This window comes from Micromys minutus (genome assembly GCF_963924665.1).
Source record: "Micromys minutus genome assembly, chromosome: 7".
Classification (NCBI taxonomy): domain Eukaryota; kingdom Metazoa; phylum Chordata; class Mammalia; order Rodentia; family Muridae; genus Micromys; species Micromys minutus.
This window is the reverse complement of record NC_137976.1, coordinates 45,132,372-45,153,232: the sequence shown is the minus strand read 5'-3', so window position 1 is coordinate 45,153,232 and position 20,861 is coordinate 45,132,372. Positions and strand designations below refer to the sequence as shown.

General features: G+C 35.2%; 1 protein-coding gene across 1 annotated transcript in view; it reads right to left on the bottom strand.

Annotated features, from left to right (window-relative positions):
• The window catches only part of DZIP3 (DAZ interacting zinc finger protein 3), a gene marked incomplete at its 5' end in the record, with an annotated part of 56,511 nt that extends 37,300 nt beyond the window's left edge, over positions 1 to 19,211 (bottom strand). Inside the window, 7 exons of the mRNA XM_080919489.1 lie at positions 772 to 886; positions 4,171 to 4,295; positions 5,438 to 5,518; positions 7,129 to 7,245; positions 13,675 to 13,830; positions 16,523 to 16,595; positions 19,180 to 19,211. Of these exons, the coding sequence (XP_080775615.1) occupies positions 772 to 886; positions 4,171 to 4,295; positions 5,438 to 5,518; positions 7,129 to 7,245; positions 13,675 to 13,830; positions 16,523 to 16,595; positions 19,180 to 19,211 (699 nt within the window). The remainder of the gene's footprint in view (positions 1 to 771; positions 887 to 4,170; positions 4,296 to 5,437; positions 5,519 to 7,128; positions 7,246 to 13,674; positions 13,831 to 16,522; positions 16,596 to 19,179) is intronic.
• Between the last annotated feature and the right edge of the window lie 1,650 nt (positions 19,212 to 20,861).

The following is a 20,861-nucleotide window of genomic DNA, read 5'->3' as shown; positions in this document are numbered from 1 at the left end:
ACTTGTCCAACTCTTCTAAGAGGAAGTACAGAAATAGGTAAGAACTTTGTAAACCTCTGAGTTCAGGTCTCTTGATTTTACTATGTAATGTTATTCTAATGAAATGATATGAGAAATATACAAAGATCATTTTCTATAAGAATACAAGACTGAGAAGTTTACATTAAACTATAATTCAATAATAAATGAGTGAGTATATTAAAACAGCATACTAGCAGACACAAAGCAAAACTCAGTGTAGGATAACCTAGTTACTAAACATTAAATATGCACGTCAGACTTAAACATAAATGCATGTGCGATTATATCAATTTTAACATACAGGGAATTATTAGCATATATGTGTACATGTGTATAGAAACACAGAAAGACAAGAAATGCTTTCTCCATTGGAATTAAAAGAAATAAATTTTCTTTTTAAATAAAAGAGTACGTATTCTAAGCAAAGCACTAGTATTATATAAATTAAGTTAAAAATAATGTCAAATATAGTTTAAAAACAAGCTAACTATTACATGTGGGTTTAAAAAAGACAAGTTTAGCTAGTTTAGCCAAGTCTCAGGACTGAAAAATGACAGTGCTTCCTGTCTGTCTGACTGTGCCCACACTCTGCACCAGGTAATGAAAATAAGCTTATTTGTTACACAAATAGCTAGTTGACAATAAAGAAATGTACTTTCTCTAAAATATTATTAGATACTTGATTTTAAGGCTACTTGTTAAAGAACATTCCCATTTATCACAGGTGGCAAACTATTTTTAAATTCTTACTTTGAAGGTTGTAGATAAATCTTCATCATCTGCAGCATCTACTTCAAACCAGTTATCATCTGTATCTCCTACTTCTTGTAAGCTTTTGTAAAATTCTAGTAGTGCTCCATTATATCTGCAAGGAAGTTTAAAGCAAGGTTAGTTTGAACTAGAATCTGGTACTATACAGTTTGTCAATGAGGAAACCAGAAACCCAAGGCAGGTGGTGATAACCTCTGGCATGCTGTAGAAATACAAATACTAGGACTCTCACCTGTGGTAGACTGGGATGAAATACAGGTAGAAGGGGAGGCACTAGGTTATGTAGTAGCTCAAGCTTGAACAGTATGGGGGCCATGGTAATTAAAGGGGTTGTAGAGTTGGTTGGCTTTTGTTAACTGTCTTGGAGGCCTTGAAGAAAGAGAATGACAGGTATAGGTCAGCCAACTATTAATTTAGCATGCACTTTGAAAGCCACAAGGCCTCTAAGGCAGCATTTAAATTGATTTTCATCTCCTATAATCAATCTGTGCTGAAAATAAGGGCCAAATTTAATTCTAAGATAGAACACACTGTAAATGAGGACATATGCACAGCTTTGGCCAGCTATTGTCAACTCAGGGCACCCCCGAGTTGTAGTACTCAGCAGGAGTAGTAAAAGCTAGAGAAACAGTATGCTACGGTAAATTTAAAGCATTCTAACAGCATGTTATGCCAAACTTGAGGCCAGAATTTTGTAATAAAAAGTAAGCAATTGCAATGGTTGCAATGGAAGCTCAGGCCCAGCCTCAATGGGACGACTTGCAAAAACTGGGTTCTGATGAGTAGACAAGAGATCTGAAATGAGGCTGTGCCTATGAATGTGCTTAGAAATCGCAATTAGCAAGGATTTCTTCTTCCTTGCTAGAGGACATTGGCCTCTCTTAGAGATCATGAAAAATTAGCATCAGAGATTCGCATCCCAAAAGAAGTTGACCATCTTCTTCAGATCGTTCTCTCTCTCCACTTACTGCCTTTGGGCCCAACACATCTAGGGTCAGGCATAATGGCTCAAGACAGAAAACAAAGTATAAGTTTAGGAAGAAGAAAACCATATTCACCTAGAAAATGCACGACATGACTGACACAAAAAAAAGGAAAGTGAGAGTAAATTCTAAGGCCATGAAACCAAGGGGCAAACCCAGGCTAGATAAGGAAATGGATGGTGATATACAACAACTCACAGAGAAGCCAACACTCACTATTCTCACAGTGGCATGTGAAGCCAATCCTAACGTGCTTCCAAAAGTTCCATACAATTATGGGCAACAATAAAAGAGGTACAAAGCCTGGCTGCTATAAAAACACAGAACTTACCACTTATAGGGAGTGAATAAAGCCCTGTGTGAGTGAATTTGGTCACAGTCCTGTCAAAGATCCCATAGGCACAGGTTCAGAAGGATGGCAAAGCCTTCCTTAGAGGACCAAGTGTGAGTCTTGACAATTGTGTACAGAAAATATACAACAAAGCTTTTTGTCTCTGGATATTTAGAGCCTAAAGATTGGTCCCTACAGAGACTGCTCCTACTTACATTAGGTAAGCCTTCCCCTTGATCCAGCCGTATCCTATAAACCCTGTTTACTGATTATCTGAACGTAATCCCCCTGTCTCCTTGATCAGCTCTGTCATACCACTGCCTGTCTGTTTAACTAAATATAATAAATGTGCTTTCTCTAAGTAGGAGCCTAGACCATCTGATCCCAGCTATGTCCACATGTTTGTGTGTGTTTGTTGTTTTTATTCCCTTGCTGCCCCAGGCAGGTCTGTTCTTGGAGTTGTGCAATCAATCACTAGGCAACATTCCTGGAAAAGATGCTGACGAATGCAGTAAGAAACACAAAGGGCATCAATGACTTGGATAAGCTCAATGATATCCTTTATAGGCCAGGGAAGAATGCAAAGTCATATTATTTCTGCTCAAGCGCTCATGATCTGCTATTTCTGCTATCGAACCAACCTTTATTTCTATTTATTCCAAGATCAGAAGTATAAAAATATTATTTTTTGGTAAGTTGACTTACGTAATCCAGTGAGTCAATACCATAACCCAAATCTCTGTAACCTACCAGTTTCAAAGACAAACCACACTTAATTGGGTCATTGTTGAGATACAGAAAAACAACTTAAAAATAAAAAGTATTGATTGTCACATTAAAAGCCTTTTTAGGCTCAATGATGTAGAGAATGGATTCTTTTCAACTCTAATCAAGGCAAAAGAAAAAGCAGCTTGCCTTTCTGAGGGAAGGTAACAGAATACATGTTTGTGTTAATTTGACTTATGCTAAGAATCTAACACTGTCAGAGAACCATCCCTCCATTTTGATCTTTACATTCCGCAAAGCATCATACTGACCCTGGGACACTGAGGATGTCATTTTAACTGGCTCCAGGAAGTGGGGAGTCCCTGATTCCCTAGTACAAGAGTCATACAGGAGGACAGGAACTAAACCCTAAATAGAATAAAACTTATCTTCTACATGGTAATTTTAGGCATGTGATTCTTCCCAGCAGCAATCATTTTAGTACTCTTTTATATCCCAGCCAAAAATCATATCCTCAGACTTTTGTGATTTTCTAAAGCATTCTGAATACCAATACTCATAAAAAAAACTTGGATTATTCACTGTACTTTCCTCTATAGCTCAATGTTTTATTTTTCAATAAGTGAGTATTTTCATTAATTATTATATTAAAATCTATATCCTTCGCAATACATTTATTTAGTTCTGAGGAAAATGGTCTGGCTTTGCAAATTTTAATATTCCTGGGGTCCAGCACAATAATCCTTGGACTAGGATAGATACTTAAGATAAATATAACAAATGACTGATGCTACAAAACTACAAATCCTCACAGAAGAAGTGAACAAAGACTTTGCATAGATTATTCTGTATCCTTTCTAAATATGTAACATTCAGTATCCTCACAGCCATTACCTGAACCATTTGGCTTTCTTGTCTTTTAGATCCTAGGAAAAAGTCTAACCTCTGCCTCTGTACTGCTGGGACTACAAATGTGTACAACCACGTCCAACTCTCTTCCAATTCAGGTCATTTATGCTTAAAACCCTCAGTAGTAAAAGCACATGTAGTCGTAACTACAGGCACCATTTATCATGGACTATATTGCTGTTTTGTGCACCTGGCACTATTATTCGCTCTGTAAATATTTTATGTAATAATTTTTGTGATATAGATACTAATTTTTGTTCCATTTTAGATACTAGAAAATCATGCTTAGCAAAACCATTTCTTCTGGTTAGACATAGAACAATGTATTTGAATCTAGGTTATGATCAATTGTGTTCTGTACAAAGCTGACTCCCATTTCACAGTGCTGGAAGGTGTAAGTGAAGATATACCTATAAATAAAATGCTTACCTCTTCTGAGCACATCGAAGCAAACCACGTCCAAAATAAACTAAACACATAAAGTTTTCACACATCTCACTTTCTTGGATCACCATCTTCATCACCAAAAATTTATTTTCAGCTTCTATGCAGTCCTGCAGTGGAAAAATGGGGTTGGCTGTGTGAAAACTAGTTTTTCCCCCCTTTAAAATAGGTATTTATTCCTAAACTAGAAAATTTAGGACACATTAAGAAGAGAATGGTGATCTAGCTACGTGGTCATGTATTAATATCTGTAATCTTAACATCTCTAAAACTGACTATAAAGATGAGAAACTAAGTATTTAACATCACTCAAAACCACAAAATCTTTATCTTCAGATTTTTAACCATTTCAGTAGAAAGTGTTACAATTCTTGGATAGAAAATGATAAAAAATTGTCCACCAAAGAGAAACATGTCTGACAATTATAAGAATGTAATTATCATATTTTAAAAAACATCTCATCACTGAATAATATCTGACTCTTATATAGTATAGTTTCTTTTTACAGGGAAAATACAATATATATTTGTAACGTTAAGACTAGAATCAATTCTAAAATGTTTCCCTCCCTTCCTCTCCCTCTCTCTCTCCCTCCTTCCCCCCCTCTCCCTGTGTGTGTGTATGTGTGTGTGTGTGTGTGTGTGTATTGGTTAAAAAAAGAAAGTAAAAAGTATCACAGCTACAAAAATTTAAATAAGACAAAGAAAAATTAAAAATTTCCAGATTCTATTCATTTGGTTTCACTTTAATTCACAAAGTAAAAACCTGAGCCCAGAGGTGTTGATGCACGCCTTTAATCCCAGCAGTAGGGAGTCAGAGGCAGGTGATTCTCTGAATTCGAGGCCAGACTGGTCTTCAGAGGGTTAAAAGAAAACCAAGGTTACTCAGAAAAACCCTGTCTCAAAAAGCCAAAAAACTAACAAATAAAAGGTAAAATTTGTATTTCACTAGAATAAGATTAGAAAAAAGATTAAGCTTCATTTAAAATAGATTAATATGTATTAAGTATACAAATAAGCATTTAAAAGATTAGTCTTAGAAAAATAAGTTTAAATATAAGCTAATATTGTTTACTCTTTATTTTTAATAACAACATAAATTTTCAACATAATTATTCATAGCAATAAGATAGAAATGTTATAGAAAATCTTCAATTCCAGAGTTATTAGTTTTCAGTCAACACTATGAATTGCTGCAATGAAATAAAGATATATAAAAAGATTTATAAGGTAAACAATACATGCTACATACCTCTTTCTTTCCTCTTTCAGTGAGTGCCACACCATACAAAAACAGTAATGTCAAGTAATAGCCAACATTAATTTGTTGTGCCTACAAAAATATGTCAGTTGGTTATTTACACTAAGCTACTATTCAGTTTAACAGGTTTAATTGAAAATCTTTGAATTATTTAATAACTATTAAAAATGGTGCAAATTTCTATCTTATTACCCATCATTTACCCACACTGAAGCATGTCATTTTTATTTGATAAAATTATCAGCAAGGAAATGTGATCAAAGATAAAAGCACATTTAATCAAAAGTCATAACATTTAACTTTTCAAAAAAATAAGCTTTCTCACTTTAATTATATAACATTCTGGTTATCAAAAAGCCTTATAGGGTAACAAATGAAAGCCCAGTGTGCAGAATGCGTTACCTCTTTCCATGTTGCTGACCAATGAGTTCCTGTAGACACTCAAGAATTATAGGTTATTGCCATTGTTACTCGTTATCTTTGAAAACTTTACAGTATGCTGGAGACACATACTTGAGTGACAGAGCAGGGCATTGACCTAGAACCTTCATCTCCACTGGCTAACTTTCACAGTGCTGGGAGGTGTTATGCACACTACTGGAGAAGAAAAGTAATCAGCAATGCTTCCTAGCTGTGAACTCTATGAATTATAATAATGTCTCGCCTGGTAAGATATAGCCACTTGTGCAATGTTAGCATGAACATCTTATGAGGAAGCAGCAACTTTCCAACTTAGTTAAGTCCTGTTCCTCAAGATAAAACCCATTTATGGTTCTATTATCAGGCCAAAAACTTGTGTCCAGACAGTCCCAGGCCCTCATACTTTTATGCTCCTAAATGGACATAGTATTAAGCTGACTTCTAATGACTTATAATAATAATTTAATGTCATTTCTCAACCTTTACCAGAGAAACATCAATTTGCAGAAAGTAGTAATTAGCATGAAGGTCTACAATTGGCCAAAGTGCTAAAAATAAGAGATTATGGAATGTTCAGCCCCAAATGAGACATCACCAAAGACTCAAGGATCCTTGTGAGCAGAGCAGAAAGACTGTAAGAAATGGAAGTAGTAGATGGCTACAAGGAAATAGTGTCCTGAAGACACAGAGGAGCAGCATAACAGGAGAGGATGGTAAGTAGGGGATAAGAGGGATTAGGAATTTTTCTATTAATTGGCAAACATACATATATTTACACTATACAGTAATATTTGAATTATATATATTGCAGAATGACCAAGTCAAGATTTGTACATAAAGGGCCTTACATATTTATCATTTTTAGTAAAAATTTATAGTCTACTTTCAATCTTAAAAATGCAATACACTGCTATTAACTAGAATCATAATAAGGTTTAATAGGCCTCTAGAACAATTTTCCTCCCATCTAACTGAAATTTCATAGTGTTTGACTAACATATCTCAAGTCTTCCCTCCCACCCTACCCTGATGACCAACATTCTATTCTCTGTTCAAAATTTTTGGACTCTTAACATAGCTGTTTTTCTATGTCTAAAAGTTTTTCTTAAGTTTATGACTACTAGTAAACTGAAATATCCACTTCCACTAGTAAAGTGTCTTTTAATCTAAGAAAAAGAGAAGGAAGCATATATTGCTCTTCTCTCAAGGAAGAAAATGTTACACAAGACCATGATTTCAAATATCCAATGCAAAATACTCACTGTATAATTAGAAGCTTGAATGTTTCTAAGTGCTGTTTCCACTTGTGTTATCAAAAAATGTAATGTTAAAGCAGGAACAATTTCTTCCCCAGTCTGGCTATTCGTTGTAACTTCCCTCTGTGAAGAATAATTGAAATGATAATTTTTGTAAATTATGATTCTAAATACATAATACAAAATGAGAAAAATGTATAAACCCTGAAGACAGACTTTTTAATTACCTTAGTTATATACATTATTTACATATTTGCTTTTTAAGCTTATTGTTAACCAACCAAATTAATCTCCTAATTGATAATTTCTTAACACAGCACGCGCGCACGTGCATGCACACACATACACACACACACACACACACACACACACACACACACACTCCCCCCATTAAAAAAGTATGCCTCCCACTTTCTTCTAATCCTTCCCATTTTCCAGCACACACACACAGTGGGTTTTTGTTGTTGATTTGTCTTGTTTTTGTCTGAGATGCTACACAGAGCTTTCCGCAGTTTTGCATGTAGAAAACCAGCCTTGCAAGGCTGAAACCAAAATGAGGGCTAAGGTGAACACCATACTTTTTTTTTGGTTTTTCTTCTGGAATGAACAGAATACCAAAAGGCTCTGTTTTCTGTGTCTATTTTCTATCAGCAATCTAACATTGCCAACTATAAAATCAAAATACACAGCCAGGCATGGAGTACATATCTTTAACTACAACATGCAGGAGGCTGAGCCAGGCAAATCTCTGGGAGCTGGAGGACAGTCTGGTCTACAGAGGAGTTTCAGGACAGCTGAGACTAAATAGTAAGATCTTGTCTTAAAAATAAACCAAAACATCCAAAGAACAATACATGTACTGTTTTTAACTATAGAAAGTTTCACTACACAGTATAAGAGAAAATATTCAGTCAAGATTTAATTCTTTGTATAAACAAACTTAACATCTACCTTATTAGAATGCAAACATTATGTTTTACAGGCAGTAACTATTTGAATTGGATATAATATCCAGATGATGTAAAAATTTCTCAGGAGGAAAGTGGTCAAAAGATTAAATGTTTAAAATGCCCAATCTATATATTCTGTATGGAATTAACTTTATTGATAAATACATTTTGAAAAAAAGTCAAGCCCTTCTAGTCATCATCTGCCCCCAAAGCTAGGGCTGTCGCAATGCCATCTAAACTCACAATCTGTCCGGAGAGAGCTGAGCACCTAGAAGTGCTTTCACCCCAAGCCCACATGCTCACTAGCCCACAGGAGGGAAAAGCTCCAGACAGAGCCAAGACCACCAACCACCATCACAGATATCGAGATGGAAAGAGGCAAGCACAGGAACCTGAGCACGAGAATGCAAGATGATCTGGCAATATCAGAACCCAGTTATCCCATCCCTGCAAGTCGTGGATACCCCAACATGACAGAAAAACAAGATTTGGACTTAAAATCCTAACTCATGATGATGATAGAGAACTTTAAGAAGGATATGAATAACTCCCTTAAAGAAATACAGAACACAGGTAAACAAGTAAAAGCCCTTAGAGAGGAAACACAAAAACCAAAGAGCTACAGGAAAACATAACCAAACAGGTGAAGAAATGAATAAAACCATTTAGGGCCTAAAAATGGAAATAGAAAAAATACAGAAATCAAAAAACATACAACACTGGAGATAGAATACCAAGGAAAAAGAGTCATAGATACAAGCATCACCAACAGAATACAAGAGAGAGAAGAGAGAATCTCAGGTGCAGAAAATACCATAGAAAACATTGACACATAGTTTAAAAAAAAAAATCCAAAAAGCAAAAAGCTCCTAACACCAAACATTCAGGAAATCCAGGACACAATGAAAAGAACAAACTAAGGATAATAGGTGTAGAAGAGAGTAAAGACTCCCAACTAAATGGCCCACTAAATATCTTCAACAAAATCAAAGAAGAAAACCTCCCTAACCTTAAGAAGAAGATGACCATAAAAATACAAGAAGCCTATAGAACTCCAAATTTATTCCAGAAAAGAAATTCCTCCTGACACATAATAATCAAAACAATGAATGTTTAAAATGAAGCAAGATGAACTCTCAATCCTACATCTATGTTCCAAGTACAAGGGAACCCACCTTCAAAGAAAACAAACAAACAAACAAACAAAAAACCAAAACTAAACCTCAAAGCATATACTGCACCACACAAAAATGTGGGATACTTCAACACAACAGCAGAAACTGAACAGAGAGACAGTGAAACAAACAGAAGTTATGAACCTAATGGCTTTAACAAACATCTAAGGAACATTTCATCCTAAAACAAAAGAATATACCTTCTTCTCAGCACCTAATGGTACCTACTCCAAAATCGATCATATAATTGGTTATAAAACAGGCCTCAACAGATACTAGAAGATAGAAATAATCCCATGCATCCTATCACATCACAATGGACTAAGGCTGTTCTTCAATAACAACAAATAGCCCACGTACTCATAAAAGCTGAACAATGCTCTACTCAATGATAACTTGGTCAAGGAAGAAAGGAGAAATTAAAGACTTTTTAGAATTTAATAAAAATGCCCAAACTTATTGGATACAATGAAAGCATTGCTAACAGGTAAACTCAAAACTCAGAGTACCTCCAAAAACAAACTGGAGAGAGCATGCACTAACAATTTGACAGCACGCCTGAAAGCTTTAGAACAACAACAAAAAAAAAGCAAATATACCAAACAGGAGTAGACAAACTAATGCAGAAAGTAATCAAACCCAAAAGCTGAAATCAACCAAATTAAAACGAAAAGAACCATACAAAGAATCAACAAAACCAGAAGCTGGGTCTTTATAACATCAACAAGACAAGATAGTCTTAGCCAGACTAACTAGAGGGCACAGACAGTATTCAAATTAACAATATCAGAAATAAAATTGGAGAAATAACAACAAGAACTGAGTTAATCCATAAATATATCAGGTGCTACTACAAAAGCCTATACTCAATGAAACTGGAAAATCTAGAAGAAATGGACAATTTTCTAGACAGATACCAGGAACCAAAGTTAATTCAGGACTAGATAAAACATCTAAATAGCTCCATCACCCCTAAATAAATAGAAGTAGTCACCAAAAGCCTCCCAACCAAAAAAAGCCCAGGACCAGATGAGTTTAGTGCAGAATTCTATCAGACCCTCATGGAAGACCTAATACCAATACTCTCCAATCTATTCCACAAAACAGAAACAGAGGGAATACTGCCCAATTCATTCTTTGGAGCCAAAATTGTGCTCATAACTAAACCACACAAGACCCTACAAAGAAAGAGAACTTCAGACCAATTTCCCTCATGGACATCTATGCAAAAATACTCAAAAAATTATTGAAACCAGAATCCAACACCACATCAAAATGATCATTCACCATGAACAAGTAGGCTTCAAACCAGGGATGCAGGGTTGGTTGAATATATGAAATTCATCAATGTCATCCACTATATAAACAACCTCAAAGGAAAAAAACCATATGATCATCTCATTAAAGGCTGAGAAAGCATCTGCCAAAATCCAATACCTCTTCATGTTAATAGTCTTGGACAGATCAAGGATTCAAGGCCCTAAATATAGTAAAAGCAATATACTGCAAACCAGTAGACATCAAACAAAATGGAGAGAAACTTGAAGCAATCCCCCTAAAATCAGGAAGTAGACAAGGCTGCCCACTTTCTCCCTCCCTATTCAATATAATACTTAAAGTCCTAACCAGAGCAATTAAACAACAAAGGGAGGTTAAAAGAATACAAATTGTAAAGGAAAAAGTAAAATTATTACTTTGCAGATAATGGTATAGTTTAGTGACCACAAAAATTCTACATGAGAACTCCTATAGCTGATAAACAACTTCAGCCATGTGGCTGGATATAAACTTAACTCAAAAAAATAAGTATCCTTCCTCTACTCAGAGGATAAACAGGCTGAGAAAGAAATTAGGGAATCGACACCCTTTACAATAGTCACAAAGAATATAAAATACCTTGGGGTGACCTTAACCAAGCAAGTGAAAGATCTGTATGAGAAGAACTTCAAGTCTCTGAAGAAAGAAATTGAAGAAGATCTCAGAAGACTACCATGGTCATGGATTGGCAGGATTAATATAGTAAAAATAACCATGTTGCCAAAAGCAACCTACAGATTCAATACAATCCCCATAAAAATTCCAAATCAATTCTTCATACAGTTAGAAGAGCAATTTGTGAACAGATTTGGAATAACAAAAAAAAAAAAAAAAAAAAAAGAAAGAAAAAAAAGAAAAAAAAAAAACAGGATAGTGAAAGAACTTCTGGGGAAATACCATCTCTGACCTCAGGCTGTACTACAGAGCAATCGTGATAAAAACCTCATGGTATTGTAACAGAGGCAGTCAGGTAGATCAATGGAATAGAATTGAAGACCTACAAATGAACCCACAGTCCCGTGGTCACTTGATCTTTGACAAAGCAACTAAAAACATTCAATGGAAAAAGGTTCAACTAATGATGCTGGTTCAACTGGCACTCAGCATGCAGAAAAATGCAAAATGAGCCTTTCTTATCTCCTTGTACAAATCTCAAGTCCAAGAGGATCAAAGACCTCCACATAAAACCAGGTACTCTCAAATTAATAGAAGGGAAAGTGGGAAAGAGCTTAAAACATACAGGCACAGGTGAAATTTTCCTGAACAGAACACGAATGGCTTATTCTCTAAGATCAAGAACAGACAAATGGGTTCTCATAAAATTGCAAAGCTTCTGTAAGGCAAAGGGCACTATCAATAGGACAAAACAGCAACCAACAGAATGGGAAAAGATCTTTACCAATCCTACATCCTATACAGGGTCAATATCCATATGTACAAAGAACTCAAGAAGTTAGACTCCAGAGAATCAAACAACCTTATTAACAATGGGTCACAGAACTAAAAAAGGAATTCTCAACTAAGGAAAATGGAATGGCTAAGAAGCACCTAAAGAAATGTTCAAATCTTTAGTTACCAGGGAAATGCAAATCAAAATGACCATGAGATTCCACCTCATACCAGTCAGAATGGCTAAGATCAAAAACTCAGGTGATAGCAGATGCTGGCGAGGATGTGTAAAAAGAGGAACACTCCTCCGCTGTTGGTGGGGTTGTAAACTGATACAACCGCTCTGGATATCAGTTTGGCAATTCCTCAGAAAAATGGACATAGTGCTACATGAGGACCCAGCTATATGACTTCTCGGCATATATCCAAAAGATGATCCAACATATAACAAGGACACATGTTCCATCATGTTCATAGCAGTCTTATTTATAATAGCCAGAAGCTGAAAAGAACCCAGATGTCCTTTAACAGAGGAATGGTTAAAAAATAAATGTGGTACATTTCCACAATAGAGTACTATCCAGCTATTAAGAGCAATGACTTCATGAAATTCTTATGCAAATGGATGGAACTAGAGGCTATCATTCTGAGTGACGTAGCCCAGTGTCAAAAGAAGACTCATGGTATGTACTCATTGGTAAGTGGATACTATCCCCAAAGCTCAGAACACCCAAGAAACAATTCGTAGACCTCATGAAACTCAAAAAGAAGGAAGACCAGAATGTGATGTTTCAGTCTTTCTTAGAAAGGAGAAAAAAATACTTACAAGAGAAAATACGGAACAAAGAGAGGAGTAGGGAGTAAAAAGATTATCCAGAGACTGCCTCACCTGGGGATCCATTCCATAAGAAGCCACCAAACCCAGTCACTAATGCTGATGCCTAAGTGCTTACTGACAGGAGCCTGATATGATGCCCTCTCAGAGGCTCTGCCAGAGCCATGCTGATACAGATGAGGATGTTTGCAGGTATCCATCAGACTGAGCATGGGGACCCCAATGGACGAGCTAGAGAAAGGACTGAAGGAGCTGAAAGGGTTTGCAATTCCATGGGAAGAACAAGAGTATCAATCAACCCTCTCCTTCCACCTACCCCTGAGCTCCCAGGGACTAAAATACCAACAAATGAGTACACACGGAGAGACCCATGGCTTCAGCTTCATATGTAGCAGAGGATGGCATTGTCTGGCACTAATGGGAGGAGAGGCCTTTCGTCTAGTAAAGGCCTGTTTTCCCAGTGTAGGGGAATGCTAAGGCACTAAGTTGGGACTGGGTGGTTGGGGGAAGAAGTTTGGAAGAGGGAGAGGAAAGGGGATAACATTTGAAATGTAAATACAGAGAATATCAATTAAAAGTTTTTTAAAAAAAGACAAAAGCCAGTATGTTTTAAATGAGGAAAATGATATCAAAAGTAGTCTATGGCCTTGAGAGACATATTTATATTACTGCCAACCCAAAATAAACACTAAATTTCAGTTTACTACTACAAACATACATTCTTATAATGACTTCTAAAATTCTTGTTAACAAGTCTATAGTCAAGGTTGACAGCGAAACTTTTTGTAACTATCAAATAGAAATTTTTATGACTCTGATTATACCATATAACTTTAAAAGTCATAAGAAAAAAGTATACATCTTCACTAAAGAGAAATGATGATACCTGCATAGTCCGGAAGGAGAAATCTTCTTGTATGAACTTGTCAATGTAAGGGAACACACCTTTGGGAAGAGCATTGATTGCACTCAATATCTTCTTTACTTCTAATAGTGGGTTAACAGGCTCATGATCAGTAGAAACATCCATTTTCTGTTTGTCCTACAAGACATTTACTTTATAAAATTACTTAATATAGTTTCATTTGTTCTAGTGATAAAATCACTCAGTATTTTTAAAGTGGTAAAGTTCTTGTGTCTGTGTGTGTGTTGGGGTGTATTGTGTAGTGATCGAGCCATGAAATGTAAGAATAAGACTATCTCTGCTCAAGAAACTTATGTAGTAGGAAAACATTGTTTTTTTTAAGTGAACTTTCAGTTGAACTTTCAGTTTCTAGACCCACAGTAATTTGAAATGAATTAAGTTATAGGACTTTATATTAAAAACAGAAATAGAATGGTTTATTTCAATGAAGTCAGAATTGAGCAATTATCAATACCATTGAGATTTAAGGATCTAAATCTTAAAGACTTAACAGAGTAATTGCTAAGTACAAAGTCAAACCCTGACAGACTACCTACTAACGTTAGTTGTGACGAGCCAGGAAGAACAGAGTAAGACAAAGAGACACAACTGACAGACGGCAGCCCCTCCTCAGAAGAAATAGAATAGTGTCATGGTTAGTGTCAGAAAATCAACACACAGCTTACTACAGGCCTACAGAGCTTGCGTCACTATAAACACCCAAATGTGGAATGTCTGATTCTTCGGTCCCTAGCAGAGCAATAATTAAACAGAATTAAACAATAATTAATAAATAATTATTAACTAAACACTAATCAAACAGAAATGCAGTTGAGAACTAAGAGGACCCACTGCAGTGCTGTCTGTACTCCCTCCTCTAGGGCTGAGTCGCAAAATTATTCTTCCATCGCCAGCCATTTAGAAAACTTATACACCTTATATTTCAAAGTATCTTACATATGACAGTTACACACAAAATTGTTTTTAAATAAGATTAAAAGTACGCCAAATCTTTGTGAAAAGTGTGCAAACACTTATTACAGAATTTGTTGACTTGAAATTTTTTACTTTTAAAAACCCCACAAACTATATTAAAAAATCTAACAAAGAATGATTATTACCTGTTGTATATGTATGTCAATTGAAAAATCAATTCTATTCTCAAAAGTTACTACAGAATCTGACATGTTGACAAATTTACACAGACATGATTATGGCATGACTAAATACTTAAGGAAAAGTCACAGATTCAAGCATGTTACATATTTATCTTGTATCACAATTTTAATATTTTAAAATTGGCTATCAAAATGTTATATGCCTAATTCATTTTAAGGAAATATATTTACCATGTAACTCACGTTGAGACGTAAGTGTAAATATTTTGAATGAGAAGGATTAGGGGGTGTAGCCTTTTTGGAGGTGGTGTGCCCCTTTCTGTGTCTCAGGATGTAAGCTCTCAGCTACTGTTCTTGTGCCATACTTGCTTGACTCCTGCCATACGCCCTGCCATTACTGTCATGGATTCACTTCTGAAACTCTAGCCCTCATTTAATGCTTTCTTCTTTAAGTTGCCTTGGTTACAATGTCTTATCACAAAAATAAGACAGTAACTTAAACAAAGTGTCTACCTTTTCTTTATTTCATAATCCTCATATTTATTTAGAAATTTTTTTTCTGGACCTAATAGCCATGGATCCTGCTTTTGCTCAATTGTAAAACCTGCACCTACAGGAACACATTATAACTATTCTGAAATAGTTTCAAATAAACCCATGTTATTATGGTTATTTTATTTTCCTCATATATTATTACAAAACATTTCAACTTACATTAGCATGTAATATCAATCATTAAAGAAAACTTATAAAGATAAAACTCTATCAAAAGTAAAATTATACTAACAATGAATTTCTCTTCAATCTTTCATTGAATATAAAATATTCATATAAATATTTTAATCTTCTATAATTATACTTATCATTGATAAATTTTAAGTTTTTAATTTAAAACCTTTCATCAAATGAAGAGATGACTTAGCTGTCTAAAAAAAAAGCTAGCCTTATAATCAAAAAAATCCAAAAAATTATGCGTATTTTCCCTATATGTATGTATGGGTACCATGTATGTGTATTTGAGTGACCATAGAAGCAAAAACTAGGCATGAGATATTCTAGAACTGATGTTACAAACAGTTGTGAATTGTTATGTGGGGGGAACGGGAACTTCATACTCTGGAAGAAATCAACTGCTATAACCATTAAGCAATCTCTCTGGCCCCTCATTATCAATAAGAGTTTTAAATTAATGTAAATGTAACTCAGGCTCATTATCCTATCTTTCATTTATATATACTTAGAAGCTCTAACAGTAAAAATAACAAAAAAAGAATAATTTCAAAAACAAATCAGTAACAGTTTTAAATAAACTAATTCAGAATGTTGATTTTTTAATATATATATATATATATATATATGTTTGAACATTCCTTTTCATAGATAATGAGGTTAGGAGGATATATAGTGCTTGCCTAGCATGACTTCATTTACATTCTTGCAAAGAAAAAACATTAACAAATGAAGCCTAATTGTTAAGATGTTTCTGGGTAAGACAGTTCAATTTTCAACAGATTTCAACTTCTCATGAGGATTAGCATATCCTTAACATACAGCAGCATTAATCCCTGAAAAACTTAATTATAAAAAAAAAAAAATCCCTTTTTCTAGAAAGTGACCTAACTAAAAATTTTACAGCTATTCTTTGCATTATAATTTTATATACAAATGAATGAATTCATTACTAATTTACTAAACATTAATTTTTTTCTTACCAGTTGACTGACTGGTTTCTCTACTTTATTCTCAGTTTCTTCCTTGGTCTGTTCCTCCACATCAGGATTTCCACTTTAAAAAAAAAGTGTATTTTAAAAGCACGTCCTCACAACGATCAGAATTGTAGCAGTAAAGAATCAAGTAACTGAGTCACAACCTCAAAGTCTCAAAAGTATCACATAGGTATACCAAAACCTGAAATGGGAATGGGTACCACATCTCTTTGGAGGCTCAAGTTAGAGAAACATTAGGCTAAGTCCTTGTTTAATGATGGTGGAGAAACCACCAAACTGGTATATTTAACTCTGCAGGTTTACCAAATGCACAACAGACAAAAATATATAGAAAACCTTAGTACCAGATCTGGGGGAGTGAGTGAGGAGATAATATGCTCGCTCTACAAGATTAAGGCCCTAAGATTGGATTCCCAGGACTCAAGTGAAAAAGTCAGGCATGGCAGCAGACTCCTATAACCCCAATGCTGCTGTGCTGAGAGGGATGACTGAGCCCCCTGGCCAGCCTGCAGAATAGAAAGAGGAGCTCCATGTGCAGTGAAAAATGCTGCCTCAAAATTTGGGGAGAACAGTGATAGAGGAAGCCACCTGACAGGGATCTCCATCTTTCACACACTTCTGCAGGGACGACTGCACACCCTCACATACTCAGACCACACATACTCACCAGACATAGAAGCTTATATCAAGGTCAAGATGGCTTTAAAAAGCAGAGTTTTCTTCTTTTGTGTGGATGTATGAGAATAAAAACATAAAAATGGCTAGAAAGGTGTGTGTGTACAATGCACATATGAATATATATGTATGAAGACATGCATATATACATATGTGCATACACACAAACAAAACACCAGTTTTGTTGGAGTGTTTTTTTTTCTTTTAATTTTATACAATGTATTTCATTCTCCCAGTTCCTTTCCACCTTCCTACCTACCCAACTTTATATTCTCTCTCTCTCTTTTTCTCCTTCTTCCCCTCTCAAAAATAAGTAATCAAAACAAATGTTATATGTCATAATGCCACAATTAAAAAATAATCTCAGTTTTTTTCATTTAAGAGCTTCTAAACTTAAAATTGACCAATTTTTCAAAATATATTAATTTATGGAAATTTATCACATTTAGAAATCATAAATTGCTTTATTAATAAGCAATACCTTGACAGCTTTTTCTTTTCATACTGACTTCAGTATTAACATATGCAGTATTCTCTAATGATCTAAAAGATTTATAAAATTATTAGTAATATCATATAGGAACTCTAATATAGGATCATACAATATAGGATCATACATGATTTCTGTGCTCTTAGTAATTCAATAGAGTGGCACATACAATATTGAGAAGAGAAACATTGATTTATATAGAATTATAATTTATAAAATATTATTACTTTATATATGCATCTGACAATCATTTTTCATTTATGTGTAATATGATTTCATCTGAGAAAAATGAGAAAAACTATAAAAATATTTCAAAATATGGCTCTCAGTACACTTAGCATGCCATGGGTAAGACAAAACAAAATTTAATCAACTAAACTAATTAACTTTTCTCTAATTTCCTAGTTGCCTAATAAACTGAATTATCTGGGATAAATGCAACACTATTCTGAAGTCTTTCAAAACCTTCAGGAATACAATGTCCTTCAACAAATACTTGCTAACTATTTCATGATCACTCACTCTTTAACATAATAGTAATCACTCCCAGATGCATATTAAAATCAACTGTGACAGCTTGGAAACATCTAGATGCCCAAAGCTGGCTGTGCTGACTAGTCTTACATCAATGGTACACACAAATTAGTTATCTGAAAGGAGGGAAACCTAATTGAGAAAAATGTCTCTATAAGTTGTGGCTGCAAGGTATTTCTCAATTAGTGGCTGATGGAGAGGGACCAGCCCATCCTGGGTGATGGAATTCCTGGTCAGTTGGGTCTTGGGTTGTATAAGAAAGCAGGCTGACCAAGCCATGGGAAGGAAACCAGTAAGCAGCACCCCATGGCTTTTCCGTCAGCTCCTGCCTCCAGGTTCTTGTCCTGTTTGAGATCCTGTCCCGACTTCTTCAGTAATGAACAGTAGGTGCAGAAGCATAAGCCCAATAAGTCCTTTCCTCCCCAACTTGCTTTTTGAACATGGTATTTCATTGCAGCACTAAAATTCATAACTAGGACACTTGCTTAAGAGCTTCTGACACAAATATCATTAGCGCCTATATTTTCTCCAGACTCCACAGTAAAACTAAGTACATACCCCAATTAAACCTTATCTTCTTTACACAAAACTGCCTATCAAGAAAATACAAATTTACAATTACTACTCAGTAAGTAAAGCAGCCAAACAACTAAAAATAAATTTTTTCCCCCAAGTGATGACTTTGTACCTTTAAAAAAATAGTCGCCAAGTATGGCACACTATTGTGTCCTTAGTTCTTTAGTTAGGGGAGACTTCTTAAGGATCTCTTCTGAAAACTAGATTTCACAGAGTCTATAATTCCCTCTAATCAAAATTGCTAAACTGCCCTGAAGCTTAAGTGGCATTTACTTCACTAGTTTTCAAAGTCTATGAATAAAAATCTAATGCCATATCATCGTTTGGAATATAACAAATAGTTTGGTTGTGGTAACCCATTCTTTACCTTCCCAAAAATTCTTCTGTTAGAGAATCCATGTTGCAATATTCCTTTACAAAATTTGTTCCAATGCTAGCAAGCTGACTTTTGCTATCGCCATTAAAGCTGTAAGAAAAAAATATTTTTAATAGGAAAATAGATTTTCCCCATATATATGTATATATCAGTATATAAATTTTAGTTTATTATTTATAAATATTATAAAGTTATTGTTTTTCTAGTACCAGAAACTATGTGTAGTACCTTGTGTATACTAGACAAGTGAGGTACCATTCAAGTTCTATTCTCTATCCCTATTTGGAATTTCTTTTTTTTTAATTTCTATTAGGTCTTTGATAAATTTGCACAGCATACTTTATCATATTTACTTCCCAAATATTCCCAGATCACTCTTCTTCTTCTACCTTTGATAATAAATATATATATGTATATAGGTGTATATATACATATTAAATATTCACTCCCACACATACATTTAACTCATCAAGACCAATTTGTACTATTCAAACAGTCATGGACGTGGTGTAAGATCTCACAAAGCTGCCCAGGTTAGCTTTGAGCTGATTATGTAGTATAAATAGGACTTAAAATTATGTTCCTGTGTGTAGAGTGGTTTTGATGCATTGATCTGGAATCTGTGTGAATTCTGAAGGTTCTGTTTCCCAACTGGTTCTTTTTTCTTTCCTTTTTGGGGTTCTGCCTGTCTCATCCCTCCCAGTGTTAGGATCACCATCACAAGTAGCTTTATGTGGGTTCTGGGCATCCAAATTTATCCCTGCACAAGCTTGTGTAGCGGACATTCTAAGGACATCTCTCCAGCCCTGTATACATTTTGATGTAAAAAATATAAATATATTCATCACAGACCCAGGTCATGTAGTATAGTGATTGTTTTTTGAGACAGAATCTTGTATTGCCCATACTTGGCTCAAATTCACTTATATAGGCTGAACTTGATGAACCTTTGGTCCTCTTGCCCCACCTTCCAAGTGCTGAAATTACAGACATATCTCCTTTGTTTTCTTACAATAAGTTTCTCTCTCTTTTTTTTTTTTACTATCTGCCTTCTCAAATCCTTTAAGTTACAATTTTCACATGTAGTATAAATTCATGCTACACATCGTGATGATTCATGACCTTTAAAACAATTTTTAAAAGATTTATTGTATTTATGAGCACACTGTAGTCATTTTCAGACACACCAGAAGATGGCATTGGATTCCATTTTAGATAGTTGTGAGTCACCGGGTGGTTGCTGGAAACTGAACGCAGGACCTCTGGAAGAGCAGTTTGTGCTCTTAAACACTGCACCATCTCTCCAGCCTGACATTTTTTTTTTTTTTTGGATAGTTTATTTACATTTCAAATGTTATTCCCTTTTGGGGTTCCTCCCACTTACTGCTTCTATGAGGATGTTCCCCCTCCCACATCTACACCTTGGCATTCCCCTACACTAGGGAAATGAGCCTTAACAGGACCAAGGGTCTGTCTTCCTCTTGATGTCCAATAAGGCCATCCTCTGCTATATATGCAGTTGGAGCCATGGGTCAATATATGTGTACTCTTTGATTTGTGGATTTAGTCCTGGGAACTCTGGGGATCTCATTGGTTGATAATGTTTTGTTTCCTATGGGGATGCAAACCCCTTTACCTCCTTCATCCCTTTCTCTAACTGTTCCATTGGCATC